Here is a 25,682-nt window from a genome sequence, read left to right as displayed (position 1 = left end):
TCACTCCCTTTTAATCTGTACTGAATTGTAGGAGTTGGTCTAGTGTATGTAGTTTAAGTCTACCAGTGATAGTAGACTGGAAAGGCAAGCAAATACCCTCTTACATACCTGCAGCAGGCAGCACAGATGGATGTAAAATCCACACCCATGGGCAATATATGAGACTGTAATGTTTCCAAATGAAGTCACTACATAGCTGTGAGTGTATTCCTTGACCAGTTCAACTGCAGTCACATCACATGCAGTCTTCTTGAAAATAAAAGTGCTAGTTAACATTCAGTTTTTTACAGCTGTTTTTTTTGGCTTTGTTCTGATGCTTTTGTCTGAACCTTTTCAATTCTGCAACACAAGTGACAATCGTGGTGGGCAGTGTATGCTGCAGTGTTGCAGTTCTGCGTCCTACATCTGCAGCTGACAATTGCATAGAAGCACTAGTGTCTAAGGGAGGTAAAGTTGATATTTTTCATCTATCAAGGAAGATTAGATTCCAGGCATTTAGTTTTTAACTCAACTGGCTTCTAAAGTTGCCTGGCTTTGACAGCTGAGCATCACTGTTTCAGCTCCAGGGCTGGAAAGCTACCCAGTTCTGTACTATCAGGATGTATTGCATGGGAAGAATCCAAATTAAAATAACTGTGCTGCCTTTTGTCTCTTATACTCTGTATTTGTAATGATGTAGTAGATCTTAACACTCTCCTCATTTGTGTTAGGCCTTTCTGGAAATGGCTTACAGTGAAGCAGCACAAGCCATGGTGCAGTACTACAAAGAAAAGCCTGCTATGATAAACGATGACAAGTTACTTATTAGGATGTCTAAACGATACAAGGAATTGCAGCTGAAGGTAAGATAATCATTCCCAGTCAAATTTCCTGAGTTCCCACTGCACATCCTAGGAAGAATGCATCTAAAAGTCTGATTACTGATTTCTAATGAATGTTTTAATATTATGGGAAACTTAAAAGACAAATTAATGACTATGTTAGTAATCATTCACGCTTTGATAGATGTTTTTGTTGTAAGCTTCTTTCTGTGAGAGCTCCTCATATTGCTTGGTCTACCAAAGGCCTAGAACACAGTCATGTGTGAGATACAACATGTCAGCAAAAACAAGACAGTCCAATCTTTTTAGTCAGGCACTAAGCCTGCAGGGCAGTGGAGTGTGTGCTGCACACTTGCTGCACTGTAGATACTAGTACACTCTCTACACCACAGAGTGATGGAAGAGCTAAACATCCCACTGATTAGATTTTCTTGTGAATGACCTCAATTAATAGTCTTTGGACTTTCTGTAGAGTGTGACACACTCTCATTGTGCATGCCTGAGTGATATCTGAAAATCAGTGCTCTCGTGAGCATATGAAAGCTTATATAGTGTAATGCTAAGAGTTTGGCTGTTGGAATAAGTCGGTGGAGCGCTATGGGAAAATGACTCTTTGTTCACCAATATGATTAGATGGTCAAATCCACTTTATTTCTGTGATACAGTGAATTATATGCATTCTAGCTGGAGGCGTGCTCCACCAAGATTGGTTACAGTCAGAGGGTCCAGAGTTACATGTAATGCATGCATAGGTTAATATATCATAACAATCTGAGGGGCAGCCTCTGGGGCTGGCTAAACTCTGCCCACCTGCAGCTGCACTCCACTCCCCACAGCTGCATGTGGGGGAAAACTCCTTGTGCCTGCTATCTAAGCTCCCAAGATGGATCCAAGGACGTTCCCAGCACAGGTTGCTCATGTTTATCAGTTCTTGTGTGCTCTGCTAACAAGAATTTCTCCAACATTTGGCTTGCTTTTTTTTCATGGACACTTGAACTGGAACTGGCAGTGCAGAGATGAGAAGCTTCATATTATATTACCTACCACAGCACAAAGTTATTTTATAAAATAACTCTGTAATGTTCCAGTTTAAGAGGTTAAGGGGCTTTTTAAGAGCCTTGAGGAAAAACAAGTAACTCAGATTGCTTTGGTTTGACCTTTGGAAATATCTCTTTCTCTCCTGTACATGTACAATGTTTATAGAGACTTAAAGGAGCTGCAAAGTGTTCATAAACCGGGGCAGTCTGTCTTAGTGTGATACACTGAAGGTGATGGAAATCATGCATCTTAAGATGAGGTGAAATAGGAATTACCCAGGAATATGGTAGTTTACATACATTTGAGGAACATTTTCAATCTTTCTAATGGCAGTTTTCAGGTCTTGGAACTACTTTTCTCTACAAAAGCAAAAGCCTTTTGTCTTTGATAAAAACAAAGTGCAGTATGAAAGAGGGAATACCACTATAAACTGCTCTGAGTTTCCACATGATTATGTTACTCAGCTGTCCATGCTCCAAGCATTTGACAGAATGTGTGCACTCCAGTCTGGAGTAGTGCATCTTTTGTATGTAAGCTTTAATCTTAAGTGTTCAACACTTCTAGCACACATCTTCCGTTCACTTTGCTTTTCTGAAGCTCATGTGTCTAAACAGTCTTTTAGAGCTGTACTCCAGAATGAAGTAAACTCTGAGATGAAGAGCAGATAGTGCATTCTGGAGACAGACTGTGCTATACTGTTGTGGGTTGGATTTGCCACTCAACAAGTAGGAAATTTACCCTCCAGACTAAATTCACCACACTAACTCAGTATTCTGGAAATTAAATGAAATTATATTTACAAAAGTAAAGTAAATGTAAAAGTACAAAAGGCAATAAACATGTACAGATATATTCATGGTTCAACAACAGCACAGTACCCCCTTGTAAAATATTGCAGCCCCCTCTTTCCTCCCTTGTGCAGACCCATGCTCCCCTGGACACACAGAGCCAAATAGGCTGTGTCACAGCCAGCACACTGTCTCTACCTCCTGCCCTTTACCTTTCCAAATCTAAACAAGAAAATCAGTCAAACAGCATGCAAGGACACAGCAGAGCAGAGAAGCCAGGAGCAAGCAGGAGACAGAGAGAAAAACTTAGGTATTAGAAAAAATCTTTGGTTATTTTTCTCTTGCACTCAATTTTTAGGAAATATTCTGAAGTAAAGTGTATCAGGGAAGGCCAAGCTAGTCTTTGAAGCCTGCTAGAACAACCAAATAGGAGGAGACAGTGCTACAGTGTCATGGAGTACATTTTCCATTTGTATCATTTGAAAGCTTTGATCATGCTCTTCAGATACCAGCTGCAAAAAAGACTGTAACCACAACACTGAAACCAAATATTTCTCAGTAGTGGTATAACTGATTGATGCATGGGTGATGTTAGCTGAAGGACAAATCACTTATATTAGCATGCAAAGTAGTGCAGCATGATAAACAGTGCTTTTGTCTTTTTTAGAAACCAGGTAAGAACGTGGCTGCTATTATCCAGGACATCCACTCACAGAGGGAGAGGGACCTGATGCGTGAATTAGACAGGTAAAGGTTTCTCCATAGTTTGAAACTGGGACCTGGATAAGACCACAACTCTGCAGGCAGAAGAAGCATTATCCATCTGCTTCCTTTTCTTATCTCGTTTGATTTCTTAATTGAGATTTCACTTTGGGTCACTGTTAAAACAACAGTAGTAGACACAGGGCCTATATAGTGAGATCAAATTGAAACTGTGCACGTTATGAAAATAGATTAACTATTTCCTACTGTTGATAATGACTAAGAAAATAGGCCTGGCAAGTGGAGAACACAAACATAAGGCCATTCCCTTTTCTTCACCCTTGAGTGAAAAGTGTGAGGGATGAGAGTTCTGTGAGACCTAGAGGGAAGGAGTCGATTCACGTTACAATGTAACTGAGTATAATTTTGTTCTGCTGGCTTCTGAACCTTCCAGCAAAAAAGGAAAAGCAGTCATAAAACATCTCTTTTAGACAGGTGACCTTTGTCACTTGTCTCAGAGATGCCCTGGATGAGTGGGCATTAAGGGTACAGACACTGGAGTCATTGTAAAAGTATTAACATGTTATAAGCTTTTAATGCTGACCCCTGATGAGACCCTTTTAAGAATGAATGAATATATTCTTGACAGATCTGTGGGGATTTAGTTAAGCTCTGTGGATATGACACTGCCTTTTCTCCTGTTCACTGTTTGCAGCTGTGCAGTGCATGTCTGTAAAAGGCCTGGGGTCTCAGGTTCACAGTACCCAGGCCATCCCCATGTGTTTCTAGTGTACAAGGACTTGGTAGACTGCAGTGGGTCAGCCAGTTACAGCTACCTTTTTCTTCTGCAGCAGGTATGGCACGGAGAGGCCCCGCTCTCGCAGCCCCATAAGCCGCTCCCTATCACCCCGGTCGCACACTCCCAGCTTTACTTCCTGCAGTTCACCCCACAGCCCGATGGGAACTGGCAGGACTGACTGGGGAAATGGGAGGGAGTCGTGGGATCAGTCTCCGTATTCTCGACGGGAAGAGGACAGAGACAGCAGAGAATGGCGAGAGAATGGGGATGAGAAGAGGGACAGGACTGACACATGGTTACATGAGAGGAAACATTATTCCCGACAGCTGGACAAGTTTGATTTGGATGAACGGATTGAAGGAAGCAGGGGGCACAGGGAAAAATATTTAAGGAGTGGTTCCCCTGGCTCCCTTCACCCTTTATCTGGCTACAAGAGCAGAGAAGATGACTACTACCGAAAAACCTCCAAGTCAAAATCTGACAAGTTTCAGAGGCAGCAGCAGGATTTACCTGGCAGATCGAAGAGAAAGGAAGAGGGCAAGTCAAGGGAACGCAGGCACTCTTACAGCGAGGATGCTGCCAGGGACGAGGTGGCTGAGCAGAAGCACAGCAAAGCATCCGAGGGCTCCAGGCAAAAACAAAGTGATAAGAATAAAGTGAAGAAAGCCGAAAAAGACCAAGAGGAAGATGCTGCTGCTGAAGACAGTGATGTGAAGGAAACCAAACCTCTCAAAAATGAGGTAAATAGTGATGTTAAACTATATGTAGGAAGAAGGTAAATGCTAAATTAATATATTTTCTGAAACATTTGTCCCATCAGTTGTGAGTGTGGTCCTGGTGACACACATTGTTTTGCTATGATAAAATCAGGGAACATAATCTTAGAACAGAATTAGGGAGGTCACCTTGTATCCACCTTTGCCTATATCAAGCAAGTCTGTTACCCCTTGTATTGGGTACATGGACAGAAACTCTGGATAACCAGTGAGAGGAAGGGGAGAGACAATTCACAACAAAACCAACGGACGACCTGCTGTTAGCATGCAGGTTGTGTGCACAAGGTAATGACTGTTCTGCTGTTCCCTCTTCTAAGTCTGCAGCATACTTTGTAACTGTTTTCTCTGTATCTGTCACCTCCTTCCGCTACCTGTGACGTGGATTAAGTTATCTGGGAATGAAGTGGCAGTTTAGAAGGATGCATGTTTGCAGGACAATAAAGGGAACTGGTTATTATCCTGCTAAAATGAGGAATAAACTTTTGATGGGGAACATTTTCTTTTTTGTGAACTCAGCAGAGCAATTGAGTTCTGTTAATCACATGTCCCTACCCTCAACCCTGGCAGGAATCACTTCCCATGGCAGAACCACTGAATCACCTCACCTGTAAAATTTCCTCCCAGTCTGTAAAGTGGCTGTGTTTGTGGGTTTGATTTTCCGCTGGAAAAAAGTGGAGGGAACAGAGGAAGATGCTGTATCCATTCAGTGCCAGTACAGCTTATGCTCATATCCCTACTCAGTGGGGATCTTATTACCGGCTCTTGGCCCACCTCGCTTCCCCCAGTATCCCCCTGGTGGTAGACTGATGCCACCTACCCCCAGGGTTGCTGGCACTGGAGGCTGCAGAGCTGCTTTGCTGTCCAGGGGTCCATCTCTAGCTTGTGACTTTGTGCTGCTGGGGCCATCTTTGGTTGTTTTTAGCTGACCTTGTGTTCATTCTTCTCATGTGGAAGCAAGGTTGGTGGAAATCTCTGGTTTGTAACTCAGCTAGTCTTTGTATCATGAGGTAGACTGCAATGTTATCTCATGCCATACATGTGTGTCTGTGCCACCTTGTGTCCTCTTTCTTCTTTGGCTGGTATTTCACTGTGATGGGTAGTTCCTTGGGAGGAGATGTCAGAGGGAAATATCAGACAGCATCCTAAATCACCAGTGTTGCACACTCCTCTGCATGTTTTTCACCTTATTTTTGAGTGGCTTTGTTAAAGACATACCTCTCCAGGGATTACTGCAAATAATTTAAGAGGAAGGAGAAGCTTTGAATGCCTTGAACTCACACATTCACTTTGCCCCTCTTACCAAGGTAGTACCATGATTTTGTCCTTCCAACGTACAAACCATGCAAGCAGTCAAATTCTCAACTGATCCTACATCAGTAAACAAAACAGTAGAGGCCTTTTGCAGAGTTTTAAACTGCTCCTGTCCTTACTATATCTGAGCCAACATAACAGATGTGAGTAGAGAACAGAGTGGAGGCTGGAAGCTTTAATGAATTCACATTCTCCCCCATCTATTTTCTGGCCAGTTCTATGATATAAATTACATCTCTCTAATTTTGTTTAAATTTCTTTTTCTTGATTCTTAATTGTGCAGCTTTGCTAATGGAATCCAACTGTTGGGTCTTTTCCCACAGCCTAGCTGACTTGCATAAACTTTAGAAATAAAGAATGTGACCTTGTGAGTGACTTTGCTTCCCTAAACCCAGAATAGCAACAGGCTAGAGCACCACTGTGTGTTGCTATATGTGTATATGTTGTATTTATTTTAGCATGGAAAAGAGGAGCAAGTTCCAGAGGAGAGCTCACCTTCGGCTGATAAACAAGGAAAAGAATCTGGAGAGATTCTGGAAAACACAAGAAAAGAGAAGGTTGGTGATATGTTGTTTTGTGCAGTTTCTGGGGCAAAATGAGTGGAAAACCCAGATTTGGTAGTATATTCACCCAAATGAAATATTAAATCCTCATGGAAAAGCCTGTAAAGGGGCTACAGAAGGAGGTTGTCTAAATTAACTTGCCTTATCTTGACCTCTGCGTTAAGGGATAGCTTTTCCTGATGTCTCCAGAACTCTTTTTTTAGTTGCTCTTTGCCCATGTACATTGCTTCACATGCATAGCCCTTGGCACTGGCAACTCTAAGTAACGTATGCCCAAGCGAGCTGTGTAACTCTGTGAACTGTGCCCAGAAATAGGAGGCACAGGCAGTTAGTGGAGAAGGAGGTGACTAATGATGTCAACTTTCCAGAACATTAGCCTTAGATGGGCTATAGATAGTAGCCTTTTCTGATTGTTTCTGAGTTTAATTAAATGATGTCTTTATGGCACCCCTACTGGAGCATCACAGTCAGGGATGGCAATGTCCTTGGAATTCCTCCAGCTTCATATCTGTAGGGTCATGGGTTGATGGGCAGATATGGAAGCTGTTGATATCTGTTGCTGTAGGAAACTGATCTCCTGGCAAGAACGGTGTCAACTCCCAGAGTTTTCATGCTGTTTTAGAATTCTAGGAGGGGAAGTGTGGGAATGGCCAGACAGGAGGAGAATACAGATTATTAATAGATTGTGCACACGATGAGTCTGGTAGCTGAAATCTAAGCTGCAAGTGTGTCTTAAAAGAAACCTGTACCTTATAATTCTAATACCTCTGAAGTCCACTATTAGTGTCTAAGTCCCATAAGTCTATAACTGCATGTATGAGGTATTTCAGATTATGTACATTGGAGTATAATTGTAAAACTGGCTTTTCTTCAGGTCTTGACCAACCTGTACCAACACAGTCCCTGGCAGAGGGCTCTTGTTGGTGGAAGGAAATGACTGACAAAAGTAGTCACATTATCTCAATCACTGTAGGAATTTAAAGGACCTAGTCCAGCAAAGTGAAGGCCACAGTGGCTACGTTGGGGTTCAGTATATTCTCAGCACTGCCTCTTTCTCACCACCCTGGGTTGAAGGCAGAGGAAGGGGAGAGTTTAATTTCCTTAGAGATCACGTAGTAGCATCAGTTGCATGCTATTAAGTATAACAGGTTGTGTCACCTGTAAGCAGTTGTGCCACTGCTTACAGAAAAGTAAAAAGCAGGAGACTGGAAAAACTGTAGTCCCCAGAACAGTTGCAGAATCTCCACAAAATGAAGTTTATGTGATAATTAGAAAGAAGTTCCTTGTCTTTGTGCATAAGTTTTAAAATCAGACAAGCAAAGCATATTGTTCTTTGAAACTAAAATACAAGAGAAGTTAAGCATGGCCAGTTCGACGTTCTTGTGGTTACTGATGTTCAAACCCCACTTTTTGACAGTGATCATCTACAACCACTGATCTCTCAAATGTTTTACATTTGACAGGACCGAGACTGGGAGAGTGGAAGTGAGATAGAAGGTGAGACCTGGTATCCTACTAACATGGAGGAATTAGTGACAGTAGATGAAGTGGGAGAAGATGATTTAATTATGGAGCCTGATATAACTGAGCTCGAAGAAATAGTACCAGTTGATCAGAAAAATAAAACTGCTTCAGAAGTGTGTCCCTGTATGTCAGACACATTAGAACTGAAAAATGATCACAGCCATTTAACCAGAACTGAAGACAAATTTGCCCAGGAAGCTTTAGAAACAAACTTCGGATCAGCAAAGGGCAGTGTAGCTTCTGGCTGTCAGGATGATGATGAAGATGATGATAATGATGATGTTGTAACTGAAGCATCAAGCATAAATCTGGACTCTCAGCAGAAGCCAGAGGAACTTCATGAAGACCAATCTGCTAAGGAGTCTGATGCCCAGCAGAAGGAAGGAAAAATTGATAAGAGCCCTGACACTTGTTTAGAGCTGGAAGATCACCATACACCTTCTGTTAATCTGAAAGGAGAGACTCTCCATCTCCCTGATACGTTTGTAGATGAGTACAAACAGATGGGATCACAAGGAGCTGAGAGTGGAGAAGTTATGGAAATGCTTGTTAAAAACACCAGTGAAGAAAGAAGACATGGAAGCCAAGAGTGTCCAGAGGCCAAGGGTAACTATCAGTTTTTCTCCTCTCAGCCTGCAGAGCCTTGCATGTTTTTCTCTGACAGCAAACTGAAAACTATTGCTGCCGAGAATAATGTTGCTAATGGTATCAAGACTTGTCCTTGGTGCAGCTCAGTAGAAGAACCCCAGTGCATTCCCCAAGCTAAACCATTAGAGGCTTTTAGCTGAATAGTGTAAAGGAAATATGATAAGCAGCTTGCAAGCTTTCTGAAAGGCATAAGCTGCTATAATTGTCATGTCAAGGTTCACATGAGTTTAGCCGAACCCCTTCAGTGCCTTGCTAAATTTATTTGGAATTGTCAATGAAATGAGTGACAGTCTCTGAAGGTCAACAGAAAAGTATCTGTAATGTCTGGCTGGCTCCTGGACAAGGTGGGTATTCTTACAGGCAGTGCTGAAGTGTCAGTAACATGGAAATCATCTGTAGATTGTTACTTCTCAGTCCCTGCTCATGTAAATATATGCCTTTTGTTAGGACTTGCCTTATCATCTCCACTTATCTACCACATGCTGCCTTTAATATAACTGATAGGGCATGCTGTGAGATACTGCCAATAAAGGTAATACAGCTGCCTATTAGTATTTTAGCTGTCAGGACAAAAAGAGATCTTCAGTGTCTGAAAGTGGGTTCATCTCCTCATCACACTTTCAAATGACACTTGAGCAAATGGGCTGTTTAATCAGGGAAAGTGGTAAAAAACATGGAATATGTTAGCCAGGAATACTTTTTTTTCCTTGCTACTCCTGCAGCCCATGTAATGGTGAAAAGGTTGTGAACAGAAGATACTGGGAGATTTTTAAGGATGCAGTTTTCCACAAGAAAATGCCAGAACATTTAATGTAAATATCTGATTTTGAACTAACTTCTTCCTCCAGGACATAATTGAAACTCTCTCTCTCTTGGTTTTCAATCCTTACCTGTTTGGCCAGAAGACTCTTTGCCACACTTCACATATTTGCAGATAACACTGCCATGCAAACTCCCTGGCACTGGGGATGGCAAGGTTGGCTCCCCTGGGCTCCCCACTTCATAGGCAGACAGGTGATGAAAGTGTTGAGCATCCCAAGAGCTTGGGATGTTTTCAGTATCTCAGTTCTCAACTTGCCAGCAGGGAGCCTGGAAGTTTCTGCCATGAACTCAATTTCTGGGGTCTGCAGGGCAAGGCTATAGGCTCTTTTCAAATGCAGCTACCAGCTCAGAAAACCAGAAATCAACTAAGTGGGACTTAAGTTGCTAGAAATGCCTAGGGTGACTTTTGAACAAGCTGCAGCTTGCAAGTTTTCCAAGATCTCTGCTGCAGATTTGGAAACCTGGGATAGGCTTCAGGTTAACTTGAGAGCTGACCAGTCAGAATTTTATATTTAGTTTCTTTGAAATCATGTAATAGACATATTTAAAACAATGAAGAAAAAGTAATTCTCACAGCCAAAAATTACAGATCTTTGAACTACAGACTTGAAAGGCAGGAAGGGTTTGGTTTGGGCAAAAATATATTTGTTTTATGAGAAAAGATATCCCTTATCTAAGTGAAATTTGCAATGCATTAGAAATTTTGCCAGGGTAAGGGAATCAGTTCTTTGATGTAAGAACTGAAGAATAGGAATCAGACCAGTTTATCTTTAATTCTCTTGCTCTGTGGTAACAAATTTGTCTGTTTTAATATGAAAGCAATTCACATGTTGAAAAGGGAGAGCATCTGTTCTCTAGACTGGCTTTATATGCCTCAGCAAATCAATCCACTACTTTCTACACCTTGATTCTCCTGCCTATGTCGACTAGCAGGGACCAACCATCCTGTCGCTACTGGCCAGGAATCAAAACCTTCAAGTGGCCAAAAGCCAACAAGCAGTGTTCTCCACTTGGAGAAGTGTGGCTCCAGAGAAAAGATGGCAATGGTGTTGCAGAGGTCCTACAAGAGGAAGGTTTTGTCTGCTGACACAATCTCCTTAGGCAGTTTGGAGATTTGTTCTTACCAGGTCTCGCTGACTCTCCCTTTCTTACGTGCCCAGCTCCATCATTGGTCATGCCGTACCATACGTGGCTACAGAGCTGCAGATGGACCATGCTTGTGCCAGAGGCATGTATAATGTTTCAGATCTATTTGAAGATTAAAATATGAAAAGAAAAAAAAAAACATAAGGAACATGAAATTAGAAATGGGAAAATGATCTGCTGGGAGAAATAGGGGGTGGCTGCACAGGCAGGGCTAACAGCTGTTGGAGCTGCCTCAAGCAGGCCTCTGATGTGAATGGAAGAGCTTTTTTTCCAGATTTTACTTGATTTATAGATACACCCAGGAAGTGTTCCCGAGAAGCTTATAATCATCTCTTTAAACTAATAAACTGTTTTCATTCAATGCATTTATTCATTTGTTAAGCAAATTCTAGGTACCTCGAAACGAGATCTTTGGAATACCCAGAGGGAGACTCTAACAGGAGGCACTCTCCGCCAGGCTGGGAACAAGAGGATGTCTTCACCGAGCTCAGCATTCCCCTGGGTATGTTTGGCCATCCGCTGCAATACCTAGAGCTTACAACAAGGTGTCACTTTAAGGCTGCTTGCTATATTTTTCAGAACAGATATGAGGAGAGGGAAAGAACAGGCTATGTAAAGGGACAGCTGTTGAAATAAATGGGCTTTTGATTGTAAGATCGTTGCTCATTTCATTCCACATGAACGGCAAACGATAGCCTCTAATGTTACTGGTGAGGTGAAACAAATTCCCTTGGACCATGTATGAAATATAGATGAAAAATACTTAGCAATTTCAAAGTCTTTGTCATGAAATTATTGCTTATACATTCAGCATAAGCAAAAGGTTTGTTTTCACTGTGTAAACACTGATCATGAGTAAAACACCTGCAAGAAGTACATCCTAAAGAACAATCTGTGTAAATTAAGCATGAGTTTGCTGCTAATAAGTACTATTGCTATTCTAGCCCTTGAAGTTACACAGTGAAGTTTTCAGTCAGTATTATGCACAAGAATCACAGAATTATCATGGTTGGAAGAGACCTCAAGGATCATCTAGTTCCAACCTCCCTGCCATAGGCAGGGACATCTTCCACTAGATCAGATTGCCCAGAACCACATCCAGCCTGGCCTTGAAAACATCCAGCGATGGTCCTTCTACCACCTCCCTGGGCAACCTGTTCCAGTGTCTCACCACCCTCATGGTGAAGAACTTCTTCCTAATGCCCAATCTAAACCTACCCTCCTCTAGCTTGGATCCATTCTCCCTAGTCTTATCACTATCCAACACTCTAAAAAATCCCTCACCAGCTTTCTTGTAGGCCCCTTTCAAGAAGCTACCTTTAAAAATATGTATAATATTGACGAGAGAAGTGGAAAATGTGTTTGCAATGCACAGGGTTTTAAACTGCAGTTCAGTATGAAAAAATTAGGAAAATCAGAGGACAATTTAGTCTTCCTCTCTATGTTGTTTAACTGAACAGCAACTTCTTTCCTTGACAACAAGTTCACTTGTGGAGGGAAAGGGTTTCACCTGACATTTTAATGTAATTTAGAATTTCTCAATAGGTGTGGAATTTGTGGTGCCTAGAACTGGGTTTTACTGCAAGCTCTGTGGACTTTTCTACACAAATGAAGAGACAGCAAAGACAAATCACTGCAGAAGTACTGTTCATTACAAAAATCTTCAGGTAAAAACACACTGGAACTTGCTAACAACTATCTCACAGGGTGGGTTGTGCATAAGATAGATGATGGTACAAAAACAGTATTTTTATTTTGTGGACAGAATTCAAATTAAGCCAAATCTAGATCAGAAAAGCTTTTCAGTAGTTAAAATGTTTACAGACTAATTTCTTGCTCCTAGATCCCTGGAATCAATTTCAGGGTCACAAATAATATGGGGTCAGGTGATAATTTAATCTTCTCATCTAAATGTAGTTTTTGTGTCTAGCACAGCATGCAACTCAGATCTTTAACTTGCTGTTCTTGAGGGTCACAGACATTTCTGCCACTGAGAGTGAGCCCTCAGCAGTCTGTCTCATTGCTGAATTTCAGGCACATTAAACATGCCACTTGTTTAGTAATGTTGCCAGAGTCACTTTTGCATTAAGTGAGTTTCTGCAGCATGTTTCAACTCGCAGAACTTTGTGACGCACAGGCTCTTCGAGGCATTTCCTCTGACCTGCTGACGTTTCCTCCCTGTGCTACAGAGCAGTGCAGTGCTTCAGCCATGCAGAGCTCCACTGCTGAATAAGTTCTATGAGGACATGCAGAAGCATGTAATTGCTTATACATACCACAAGCATATCAGCACTCGGAAACAGCACACAGAGACCATAGTGCTTGCAGCTCAATCACAAAAGCTCACCTTTATCGTTATGCAGATGCACAGTTGAGAGTGGCAGTCATAAGAGTATGAGCATTAACTGCCCTGTGCTGAAGACTGCTCAGAGGAGGTCACAAGATGTTAAGGATTGGAAAGGGCTCCTTCTGGAGATCATTGAGTCCATTCCCCCTGCCAGAGCAGGATCATATAATCTAGCACAGGTCACACAGGAATGCATCCAGACAGGTCTTGAAAGTCTCCAGAGAAGGAGACTCCACAGCCTTTCTGGGCAGCCTGTTCTAGTGCTCTGTGAGCCTTACAGTAAAGAAGTTCTTCCTCACGTTGAGGTAGAACTTCCTGTACTGAAGCTGTACCTCTCATCTCCTTGAGTCCCTGCCTGTGTGCCGGTTTGTGTGTACACTGCAGGTGGCACTTGTTGGCATTCAGATACCCTTAGCAAAAGTCATGAAAGGGCAAAGCAAAGCTGCTCCTTCTTTCTCTGTTCTCTCTGCCAGTAAATGCTGGAGATCTGCTTCTCTTCCAGTGACAGTGATCTGTCCCTGGCTGCCTAGTAGGCATTAACTTTTCTAGTGACATTCAACACCAAATCATTTCTTTGGGAGAATTTTCTTCTTAGCTTTCCTGAAGTTACATAGCTGTAAATATACAAAGGCCTCTGGCTTTCAAACACTGCCTGCAGAGGTGCATTGCTTGCTAGTAATGGGCCCTCCAAGTGTAAGCTGGAAAAACAGGTGCCCAGTCTGCATGCCTTTTTTTACTTCGTACAAAAAGTTCCAGAGGGATTCACCAGAGGTGGCACCACTCGGTGCAGGTGGTGTATCTCATGGGAGGCTGTTCCAGAGGAACTCATGCTAAAGGAGATTGCAACTCCAGCCCCTGCCCCTGATAACTGGTCACATGGGAGAAGAGGTTTTTTTTTTTTTCAGTTTCTAGGTTTTGTTACAATCATAGGGAAAAAAAGTCCAACTAAAATTGAGTCAGTGTGAAAAAACAATCTTTCTCCCTATTTACTGTGAACACTGTGGTAGATGTCTAACCCTGACTAGAGATAAAGGAACAAAGACCACAAAAGCTGTTAAAATTAAATCTATCAAACATGGTAATGAAAACAGACTGTTTTGTTGAGCTGTGCCTCTTACTGTACTACATGGAGGGCATAAATCTCACCCAACTTTTGCCCACTCTGGTGGAAACTCAACATGTTTCAAACCATTGTTCCGTATTGCTAGAACCATTTTACTTGCAAGAATGGTTGTTACTGTTCTCTGCAAGAAATGTCATTCTTCTCCTACCATGATGTAATTTACTGAGTCTATACACCAACATAAGAATATGGATTCCTAACATGTTGTATAGGAAGCTATGAGATTGCTGCCTCAGACTGTCTTTCTGTTGTCTTGCCTACACAACAAATACTATTGTCCAATGACAACAGTGTTTTCCCAAGTGCTGTCATAGCTATGAGTCTTTTACAGTTGATTTGCTACTTGTCTTTCATGTGATCTCCTTGGAGCCATGTCCAACATACATGTTCAGCACTTGCATTTAACAGTTACCAGTTTTCTTCCAGAAATCTTGCCTAGATCATGATGATTTTGTCCTGAAGTAAAATTAATCAATTTGAAGTAAAAATAATCAGTTTCATCTGAGTACAATGCCTCTTGAAGAACCCAAATCACAGAAAAATAATCAACTGTTTCTTTTTCAGCCTTGCAGACTTTTTGTAATTCTTCCATCCTCTTCAACTTCATAGACAATTTTCCCAGGTGGCATTTGTATTTACAGATCCATTGCATTTTCCATGTAAAAAAATCCATCATTTGGCCATCCTTCCCACCACTACCACAAAAAGCTGTTAGATTCATCTGCTGTTAGCTACCTTGGCAACTCAGTGCAGCATTTTATCCTGTTCTCCACTGCCTTTATGCAGTGTTCATTAAAACTAGTATATAAATGAAAAGAAAAATAAAACACAACATCAAAAACATTCCCTTGACTGTCATTTTGCTATAAATTAATAATTATTTTCTATTAATTTCAAAAATGGTTTTCGTGGTACTCATGATAGCTAAAGGTGTTGGATAAATCTCAGTTTTGCTTTGGTGGGTAATCATTAAGACCCAAAAATGCATGTGTTATCTGATTGAATGACAAGCATTAGTGATTTATTATAGTTCATGGTGTACAGGTCACTTATCCCAGCCTTTATGGAACTTACATCTCTGTATACTACTGTAACATTTACTCTGGCTTTCTGCCACGTGGAGTTTTGTACCCAGGGATCAAGACTGAGAGTTGTGTAATTTCTGCAGCCAAGTCTCTGCATTCAGAGTGAGCAGGCTGCAATTGTCACTTTGTTGCAGGTATTTCATTGCCACTACTGATTCCCTTTCTGATGTATCTACTACATCCAAACCCTGCATTTATTGCATGAGACAACCTGACAGTCCTAACACGGTCCTTTGGTTTCTTAGGGTTTTTTTTTTACATTCACTTCTTTGTCATGGATGCCAGAGTAAAATGTACTCTGAGAGAATCCTTCAATTTTGCAGTGATGCAAGATGGTCTTTTCACTACAAATCAGAGCAAATAACGATCTAGAAAAGAGTTTTGTGGTCCTAATCATGTGTGGGTCATTCTTGTGTGTAGTAATGTGTAAGTCATTAATAAGAGCATCTCTACATTATTATGTTGGAATTTCCCATGTGTCTTTCCACAATAGCTGCTGCTGAAAAAGCTTCTTTCTGTCCATTTCTAGGTCTGTTGACCTTGAAAAAATACTTTACACACTATTTTCAGACATACACCACTTCATTGTCCATTTTGTGTGCAGCTCTGCCAACTAAGAGCACTGCCAAAAGGCTGAAAGCCTCACTAGGGGCATGTCTGTATTTTTGTATCACCGAAAGGCTTTATCTTGGAGAAACACAATAAATGTAAATACTCTAGCCAGACTGCTAAATTCTGCTAATTATTACTGAGTTTGATCATTCCCTTTTAAACAAATGTTCTTACACAAAAGGTAGATTTCTGAACAAGACATGCTGAAAATGTAGTTTATGCACTTTAATTTGTGACTCAGAAACCACAACTATTTTCTGACACAGCAGCCTTATACTAGCATAAATCAGCTGACTCGGTAGAGTTAGCTTCTGTCCTGTAGTGTATGAGAGTAGGGAGTCTGCAGGGAGAAAAGGTGAGATCTAGATACACAGACTGATGGGCAGCATCTGGTTCTGTCACCAGTTCCTGATGCAGCAGAGAGTACATCACTGAATTGATGAGACTCTCCATGTATTCACATAGTTCACTTGACACACATATATCATGGCTTGAATTTTCACCAAAATAGGGCTTCTGTGTGCTTTCTTCCCTTTTGAGATGCTGGGAGATTGTGAGAGCTCTGAAAAAGCCTAAAGAATCCCACATTGAATATTTTCAGTTTTGGCAGTGATGCTTTGTTTTTGATGTGATTGCAGAAGTATCTATCCCAGCTTGCAGAAGAGAGCCTGAAGATGAAGGAAGAAGGCAGCCATCTGCCTCAGGATGACACTGGCATTGTTCCTCACTTTGCAAAGAAGAAGCTATGATATGGATGAACTGGAAAAGCTGTGATGAGTGAATGCTGATACTTTATTATTTTTATTTCTACAATATAACTGTCAATTTGCACTGTACAGAGGAGGGGAAATAAACAGCATGTTCCATGCATCTATGCCCGGAGTGCCATTACAAACCAAAATGCCTGAAACTGTTTCCCACGGTGAAGCAATGCTGGCATATCTGTAAGAAGTGGAGCAATTCTTTCTCACACTCTGCATGCTGGGAGTGGTTTCCTAGATTAAATCAGAATTCTCAGGGATTCTTAAAGTTTTAATTCTGATGTGACACATCAGGTCAGGCAGAGTGTTTAAAAGCACTCGCATCCTTCAGCGGACACTGGAAGGAAAAGAGATGTGACTATAAATAGGCTTCAATGTTGCTCAAAATACCTTCAGCCATTTCACTCATTGCTCCAGCAAGAAGTAGCATTTGCATAGGACATCTAGAGCCATTGTGCTAAAAGTAGTCTGTAGATGGCATAATATAAACCCCATCGGCATCCACCTTCGTGTGTCTCAGAGCTTGGTGAGATGACAGAATGTTTGTGTTGTGAAGCACTGACTGTACACTGACTGTGTTGTACGAACGCAGGGGGAGCCACAGTCTGTCCCAGGGACCTTATAGCCTGAGTCCAGCGCAGCCAGAGCAATGGGAAAACACCTGCTAACAGCCAGCCTGCCTGCTCTGCTCTGGGTTTCAGCTTTCCATGGTGTGAGCAGGATGTTCTCCAGGTACCATTTTGTTTGAAACTCTTCTTTTTGATAATTCTAAAAGGTGCCAACTTTGAGTCTTACAGACTTGAAACTCTCACGAGAGGCTTTTTAAAGTGCCAAATGTTCGGACCATGTTTCTTTTAGACATTTTCTTTGAGATCCTTGCTTTTGGGGTCTTTTTGTTTGGTTTGTTTTTTTTTTTTTTTTCCAAGCTCGCTTTCTTTCAGCTTAGTAGTGTTGAATTTTCCTGGTTTTCATGGAAAGATGCCAGACTTTTAATACTGTTTTTGTATTTTATTTCCCTGAATTTTTTAAGACGAATACAACAACTGATGGCTCACAGAGTGCTGCACTGAGAACACAGGATGCACCAGCAGCTCTGGCATTACTATGAGCTATTGTTTTTGCACAGTTGTTGCTTAGTATTTTGCAAAGTCTCTTTGAAATGCACTGTACAAGTTTCTGGTCCATTTCAATAGGGCTTTGTTGTAGTAAAGTGAACACGTATGCAAACCACTGCCAGGATTGATCCCAGAGTCATGCTTGTATAAAATACCCTACGTGATCCAGGCAGATGGGGATTTGCAGACGTATTTCCATTCTTTGCCTGACTCTAATATTTATCACAGTATGTTCTGTAAAAATTGCTGGTGCTGGATGTCTTGTTTAGATGTTGTGCAGAGCAGATAGTTTCCCAGAAGGTTCTATCCAACCCTAAGAATGACATGGATGTCACAAAATATTGCAGTGGCTGAATTGCCAAAACTGCTTCCACCAAAGTGTTTGTTCCATTATGTCTTATGCCAGCAGCCATGCTCATTGTCTGAAGTACGCTGAAGTTGCCGCACAGTGTGTCTCAGAGGTGCCTGACGTTGTTGCCTGGAGCCCTCTGCCGTTACATGGCCTGTGCTTTCCACTCTTTTTTTACCAGGATGGGTTCAGATTTCATATTTGGAATTCTTGCTTCTTGCAAGCCAAGGGATTCTTTGCATCCCAAATTCATATGTGGCAAAACCAAAAGAGAAGAGGAAATGAAAAACATTACAGGCTAAATCCTCCTTTGTCCAGACTTGAAGTATGTGAAGACTTGGGTCCATCTGTCATATAAACCAGCTTTTGTTTGTTTGTTTTTCCCTCTAGGAAAAAAATATAATAGTAATACTGCAAATCAGGTATTTTTCCTTCAAGGGTTAGGTTTTTTTCTTTGACTGTTTGTTTTCCACATTGCAGTGAAATTTGAGCACAGGGCTGTTAGGGCAAGAGCTTGTATTGCAAGCTGTGAGATTACGAAAATAGCAATAAAGATTGTGCAATTGTCTTCTAAAGCACAGCTCTCAAAGCTGGCCGTGTATCATCTGAATATGAAGTTCCCTTCATGCCCTTCAGCACAATCTGAGCACAAGGGAAGGAAATCACTACAAATGCAAGTATCAAATCTTTGAAGCTAACCTTGCTATCAAAGTGGGGCTCTCACCGGCCTAATGGGAGCTTGTTAGACCATGTGGTTATGCTTAATTGGATGTGAGACATAGCTGACTGTATATCAAAGTCATATGCCTCCAGCAACTTTATCCCCAGGTAACCTCAAATGAGAAAAGTATCACTGTTATTATTCTTTATTTGTATTGCAGTAGAAACTACAGGTCCACTGCCTTTATTATAGGCACAGCACAAATCCACAACAAAGACTTTCCCAGGCCAAAGAGTTTAAAATCAGACCTTCTGAAAACAAGACAACAGGTGGATACAGGCAAGCAAGGAAAGCAGTAGGTAACCATGAGATTTTGACTGGCAGCAGAAAAATAATTAAAATGAGTGTCTACCCAGAGGCTTACTTTTGGATTTACAGGAGATGATTCAAACAACTTTTCCCCCTCCTCTGGTTCTGAACCAGGTTCACTCCTATTATTCACAGCTTGCATATTTAATCTTTTTTTTTTTCCCTGGCCAGTTGCATTAGACATGCAACATCCCACCTTGAGAAAGTGGGTCTTGATGTCCTTTAGACCCTGATAACTTTAGTTTAGTTTTGGTCTCCATCCAGGACTCCAAAAGCTAGAGTCTTGACCAAGCCTCACCAGATACCTTGTTTGTGCTATGGGTGCGGACCCTTGCTTGCTGCTGAGGAAGGAGGTGGCCCCAGATGGCATCTCTGCCATATGTAGTTTCCTCTTCTGGAGGTAGATGAGTCAGAGGAGTGATGCAGGTACAGTGCCCAACCCTGCAAATGTGATCAGATGCAGATGCATTGGTAGAGGTGGTTTGGACACCTTGTACCTTTGGGCTCTGTCCAGGCACAAAAGCAATCTGCAAAATCCTGGGTACAGCCGAACAGGCAATTCACCTTCTGAGAAGGTACTTCCTCCCCCTAAAACTCAACATTTGAAAACACTTAAGAGCAATCCCAAGTCTGAACTAACTCCTAATGATCCCTCTGATTAGTTTTCACCCTGATGCACTTTGAGAACTTGGAGATAATCTCCTTCCCTCTCCAACCAGGCCATCATGCAATGCTGACAGGCACTCAACTCCTCAACTTCTCTCCACTACCTATTGTGCTGAGGAAGATGGCCATTGTAGGCAGACTCTTACTTTTCTCAGCTCGTGTAAAAATGCCTTGTTTCTTTTGGTTTATTGTATTTTTAATCTTGACTTCTTTTAGGTAGCATAATTCATCACTATAATCCACGCTGTTTATTATTATGAGTATATATATATATATCACAAAGCAGGCTCAGGTCTAGCCATACAGATATTGATATTTAAAAAGAGGCTTCCTTAATATATACAAACCATTTCAACACATTTCAACCAAAGAATGCACTTTTTTAATAGGGACTATGTTGTTTTGGTGGGGTTGGTTTGTTTGGGTTATTTTTTTTCCATCTTTGTGAAATCTGTATTGATCTCCAGTAGTCTTTAATGTCAATCTGCAATTTGCTTTCTTTGAAGTAAAAAATAAAAGAATTAAACACTTGCCCCATAAAACTAGACAAAGTTTCACATTGGCTTTAACACTAAATTAGTGTTAGGCTGATTATATTCAGGGTTTTTCTATTCTCTAAGTATTAAGGCTGTGATTTGTTGAATTATACTTGAACTGGACCAGATGTACTATTTATTGAGCTTACATAATCTTGTTAATTTAAGTTTTGGCTTGTAAACAGTTGGAATTTGTTAGTACTTGTTTCATAATGTAGGAACTGTCACCAATATTAACTGATCTATGTAACTGATTGCAAAGTGTTTCAATTTGTGTTTCTTAAAAAGAAAGATTTTAATAAAGAGAATTATAAAGCATATACATTGGTGGGCAGTTATCCCAACAGCAACATGCTTCTAGCTTCCCAGGGGATCTGTTAAAAAGCAAAATTAATATAAGATAGTTTGGGAGGTAAGAAGGAGCCAAGAGGCCAAAATGTTGACTCTTAAATATAATTCCTAGAAGCTGTGATACTTATCTGTGCAACAGAAGCTACCTGGTTGCCAGTGACTGCTTTCGTCTGGTGTTGAAGTTGAAGGGAACACATCTGAGGAGATCAATCTGTCATTATAATTAATGGTTGTCAGCCACTTCTTTCTCTCTAGGTACGTCCTCACTTCCCTTTTTCTCTTTATTTCTGAATGAACTGGGCAAGTTGTCTGTCCTCACTGGCTTTTCTCTGTCTCATTCCAGGTTGTCTTCTCATCCTTCTGAAAGCCCCATATTAAATCACCCCCAGCCAAGCACCTTTTTCACCTCTTCTCAACCTATGTTCCCCTGTTTGCCTGTTTCCCTTGTGCTCTACCTCTGTCTTTGCTGATTTTTTTTTTTCTGTTTTCAGCAGACTATCTTCCTCAGTGCCTTCCCAGCTCCACAAGGGACCTTTCCCACACTCTGGCCTTGTGCCTGGCTCATCTCCATTGCTACCAGCTGGAGTTCCTGGGAGGATATACTCAACCTCAGTCAGGGTGAGGTATAGATGTGCTTGTAATAAATATTTAAAGGATACATCAAGAACAAAAGCTCAGGAGAGACTTCACCTTCAGCTTTGATGAATTCACTCAGTGGAAAACACAAGGAGGAAAACTGAGTTAGAGCAATGTCCAGTTTGTATGCAAAGTAGAGCATGGGACACCATCAAAGCTGTGCCTCCCATCATTTGATGGGGGAGAGAAATGGGTCTGTCTGGCCTACTGAGTGGCCAGAGAAAGGAGTCATGGGCAAAAAGCCTAGCACTAGGGCTTTCTAATTCCTCAATTCATTACATCGGTGATCTTGCATTTTTTTAAGCAACTGTTTTGCAGCAGAGCAATACAGATAATGTATTTTAAGCACAACTGGTTTCAGTTCTCCCCTGGATGTACTGAAACCTTCGTATGTGTGATTTTGATAGCATCTCATCAGAGCTATGAATCCGTCTCGCTCTAGAAATCAGGAAAATCAATTTTGTGGGTGTTAACTGTAATAAAAAAAATTCAACTCATGGTATTCAAAATGGAATGGCTTCCCAGTCCAGATGTTATCACCCTCCACTTTCTGGGTGGAAAGGGCAACTGAGGTATGAAAGACTTCACAAGTGAACAGTAGCCCATACCCAAATACTAAATTGGCCTTTTGACAGAAGGCTGTGACCCAGCTGTCCTGCCCAATCCACAGAGCAGACCAGGCCAAGGCTTTCAGAAAACGGGAGCCCTCCCTGGGAAGCTGACCAGGAGGGAGATCAGGGGCATGTGAGGATCCAGGGGCACTGCTGCCTGCTCTGGCTCAGGCTGCTGCAGGCCTCAGGCAAAGGACAAGCTGTGCTCATGCAAGCAGGGATGGGCTGATGGGCAGCCATGTGAAGCAGCCTCCCTCTGCTTCTTGGTGCTGATGCATCCTGGGACTCTGCAGTGTTTGTGCAGGTGGCAGGGAGGGCAGCCCGAGAGAACAGGTTTGCCTCTGCTAACTTGTCTACATCTGACTCCACCAACCTCTGCTTATCTATGTCAATAAATTAAGTGTTCCTCATGTGCTTGGCTTGCCTGATGCAATACTGCAACATGAAGTTGTGGGAGTATGTGGTAGGTATTTGCAGGGGAGAAGTTCCCCCTTCATGGAGCAGATGGGGACTGGACAAGGACCAGGAATTCTCCCCACAACACCTTAGCGGAAATGGGCGACGCAGTGCAAACACCTCTTCCTTTGTGCAAAAGGAATATCCGTAAGGATTAGCTATCTCCTTGCAGAGCCTGAGCTAGCCTTACTGACCGAGTGACCAGGAATCCACTGCACCTCCCCTTTGCTTGCTTTCAGTGGAGGTATGGTGCATTACAGCATTGGCAGTCTGGCCCCACGCTTTGTGAAACGCACCACCTTGTACTAACCTAGGATATTCACAGCACCATGAGAACATGACTGCCCAGGTGCAGAAGTGAAAGAAGCAGAGGCAGTTTCCAGGTCTTCCTTCCTGGATGTCCCCTTTTACTGCCAACATGAGGCTCAGCCAGGCCCTACTGGGCATCCTAGAGATGGGTAGGGGAGCAGTGGGACCACCAGGATCCATCTTCCGGACTGTGAATACAGTTTTCTTAAGGCTTGTCTGCATCCAATTGCATTGGTCAACTGCAGGGTGAGATTTCTAATCAGATACCCAAAGTGATTAAAGCCAGTGAGCTCTTTTAGTTCACAGTGGACTTACTCTGGTTAAGCTGTCTGTTGGGAGCAGTGTTCAGCTACCCAAAGTAGCTCCATTTAAAGTGAAATAGGAGCACATGTCAAGTTTTCATTAACTGGTTCAGACTTGAATGGGAGGGCATGTCCAAAAGCTTTTTGTGAGCTAGAAAGCTGCACAGGGCAGGCTGAATTCAGTCTACTACATGTTTAAATTGCCAGGCAAAACTTGGCCAGTATTTGCCAAGTATCAGCAGCACAGCTCTGGGTCAGGAGGCAGCTTTTTCAGCCTGGTACCTTAGGAACAAAAGGTTCCTGCTTATAAGCTGTTCTCCACTTGTTCCTGAGCCTTGTTTGAGGACATGCATATTAGTTCCATCTTCCTTAAACATCATCTTGGTGTCTTTAGAGGACACAGGAAGCATGTTTTGTTTGTGGGTTTCTTCTCCAGCTGGGCTGTGTTTGCTTTGCAGGTAGCTTATCTTTGGCAGATAACAACATGTTCTTGGCAGTAAACTTTCACCTTGAGCTCAGGGGGTGTAGCCACACTGTTTTGCACACCTGTGCTGGGGAACTAGCGAAAAAATGCTTCTTTGTATCACTGTTGAGATGTTAAAAACAGTTTCACAGCAGTGTTGGTGGTGCTTTGTAGATGTCCCAGCTCCTGAGATAAGGGAGCCTTGGAGGGCTGTGTGCGTGTGTGCATGAGCAAAACTTGCGCTGCCTTGCCTAGACTTTGGCACTAAGCAGGTGGCAATCAGATGTGCTTCACCAACACTGCAATCACGAGTAATACGGTTTTTTTTGATGTGTGCCCAAGCCAGGTTTCTAATCCTTATTTACCCTGTTCATTATTACTTCCCATAACATTCTGTCTGTAGGTGTGAGCTGTGCTGGTGAGCTTGCTGAGCCACTGGCTGCACTGAGACATATATGGGAGCTGGTATTGGTGTTCCCCGAGGTGCCACAGGGTCTGAACAGGTGTGCTCCTAGCAGATTTGGCTTGGTAAAAACAAAGTACACTGAAACCAAGAGAAAGAGCAGCTCAGATGTGTCCTGATGCTAATGGGGATCAGCACTACTCCAGCTAGGCTACTCCAGTGCCTCTTTCCATTTGATTGCAAGTGGGAAAGATTAACTCAGATAGGATATGCCAGATATTGGTCTGTCAAGACACCAGCAAGGCAGACAGGATGCTGTAAGTGATCCCAGAAGCCTTCACCTTCCTATTCTCTCACAAATTAGCCTGCTTGGGTGTGAGAGCGACAAAGGCTATTTTAGTGAGGCTGGATAAAGATTTGCCATTGGACATTCTTCTGCACCAGGCACAGAAGGAAGCCCAGCTGCTGCAGGGATGCATGGAGACCTGTCAGTTCTGTGTGGGACTGATGTCAGGCAGTGCATGAAATGGGAGTAAGGGTTCTGAAATAAACTGCTAGCACTGTGCTCATGGGTACTTCCCAACAGCAAGCTTGTGTCCCTGTGACCAAATGTTCAGGGGCTATGTGTTACTTGCTCTTCTGCTTTTCTCTGCCAGCAAAAGCAGATCCTGATTCATGAGCTGCTGCTGTTCATCCATCAGCATATCTCTTCCCAACCCCCTTCCATAGAGTCTGATCCGAAAGCCAGCAGTAAGAGTCTGGGTAAACTGAGGGCTACTTGAGCCTTCAGGTAAGTACCTGTTTAGAACAGCATCAGATAGATGCCTAGCAGTGTGAGAAAGCACTGGGCCCTGCAAGCCTGGAGAAATGATTAAAATACCTGAAGTGAAAGAAAGCAATCAGAAATAGGGTACATTCACCCTAGCTGCTGCTCCATCTCTGCACTCAGGGCATGTTCACACCATGGTAAGGAATGAACTCACTTTCATTAATTACTTTTTGTCAGCTAAGCAAAGCAAGAAGTAAATTAAATTTGCTGAAACTACCATGCAGGTGATCTAAGCAAGTGCATGTCAGCTTAGAAGGAGCAGGGAAAGTCTGTGCATCAGGTCTTTATGGGTCAGCTGATGCAGGAGAACTAGCACTGATGTGGTATCTTGATTGCTTGTGTGAATATGCTTGAAGATGTGGAATGTATAAAGCAAAGCAGTGTTTATAAGGCTTCTGAAGCTCACAACTGTTCTTATTTGGTTCTGGAGGCTTTCAGCAAAGACCACCCACTGAAACAAAGGAAGAATCGTTTTCCTGAAATGCAAGGGACCAAGACAGGCATTCAACCTCTTTCAGTGTCCCTCTGGGATCTTGTGGAGCCTTTGAATTCCTCTGTACCTGCAAGAGGATTACCGCAGCGCAAAAGGAGTTCCTGGAGTGACAAGACACTCTGTTCTAAGGGGATATGTGTTGTTGAGGCTCCAGGTCTTCTGTCTTCAAAGATTAATGCTTCAAGGTGAATTGTCATAGGTTGCTAAAATAATCTTTTCCCACTGCTTTCCTCACATCAGCATTTCTAGAGCTCTAGTGTGCTGCAG

The 25,682-nt window shown here is 42.3% G+C and overlaps 1 protein-coding gene and 1 long non-coding RNA gene across 3 annotated transcripts in view; both read left to right on the top strand.

Annotated features, from left to right (window-relative positions):
• RBM20 (RNA binding motif protein 20) overlaps nucleotides 1-20,880 on the top strand; it is a 117,374-nt gene extending 96,494 nt beyond the window's left edge. The window contains exons 7-14 of one of the 2 annotated variants that reach the window (XM_064144412.1): nucleotides 711-842; nucleotides 3,315-3,394; nucleotides 4,201-4,888; nucleotides 6,694-6,792; nucleotides 8,262-8,928; nucleotides 11,321-11,440; nucleotides 12,484-12,605; nucleotides 16,744-20,880. In XM_064144412.1, the coding sequence (XP_064000482.1) occupies nucleotides 711-842; nucleotides 3,315-3,394; nucleotides 4,201-4,888; nucleotides 6,694-6,792; nucleotides 8,262-8,928; nucleotides 11,321-11,440; nucleotides 12,484-12,605; nucleotides 16,744-16,854 (2,019 nt within the window). In that variant the 3' untranslated portion in view covers nucleotides 16,855-20,880. The remainder of the gene's footprint in view (nucleotides 1-710; nucleotides 843-3,314; nucleotides 3,395-4,200; nucleotides 4,889-6,693; nucleotides 6,793-8,261; nucleotides 8,929-11,320; nucleotides 11,441-12,483; nucleotides 12,606-16,743) is intronic. The other variant, XM_064144413.1, reaches the window with a different exon arrangement.
• A 219-nt stretch (nucleotides 20,881-21,099) lies between these two features.
• Nucleotides 21,100-22,058, top strand: LOC135175937 (uncharacterized). Its single transcript, XR_010302506.1, has 2 exons — nucleotides 21,100-21,168; nucleotides 21,408-22,058. It is a non-coding gene; the product is annotated as an uncharacterized LOC135175937 (long non-coding RNA).
• Nucleotides 22,059-25,682: the final 3,624 nt, after the last annotated feature.

Source organism: Pogoniulus pusillus, chromosome 6, assembly GCF_015220805.1.
Source record: "Pogoniulus pusillus isolate bPogPus1 chromosome 6, bPogPus1.pri, whole genome shotgun sequence".
NCBI lineage: Eukaryota > Metazoa > Chordata > Aves > Piciformes > Lybiidae > Pogoniulus > Pogoniulus pusillus.
This window is presented reverse-complemented; position numbering and strand designations above follow the sequence as displayed.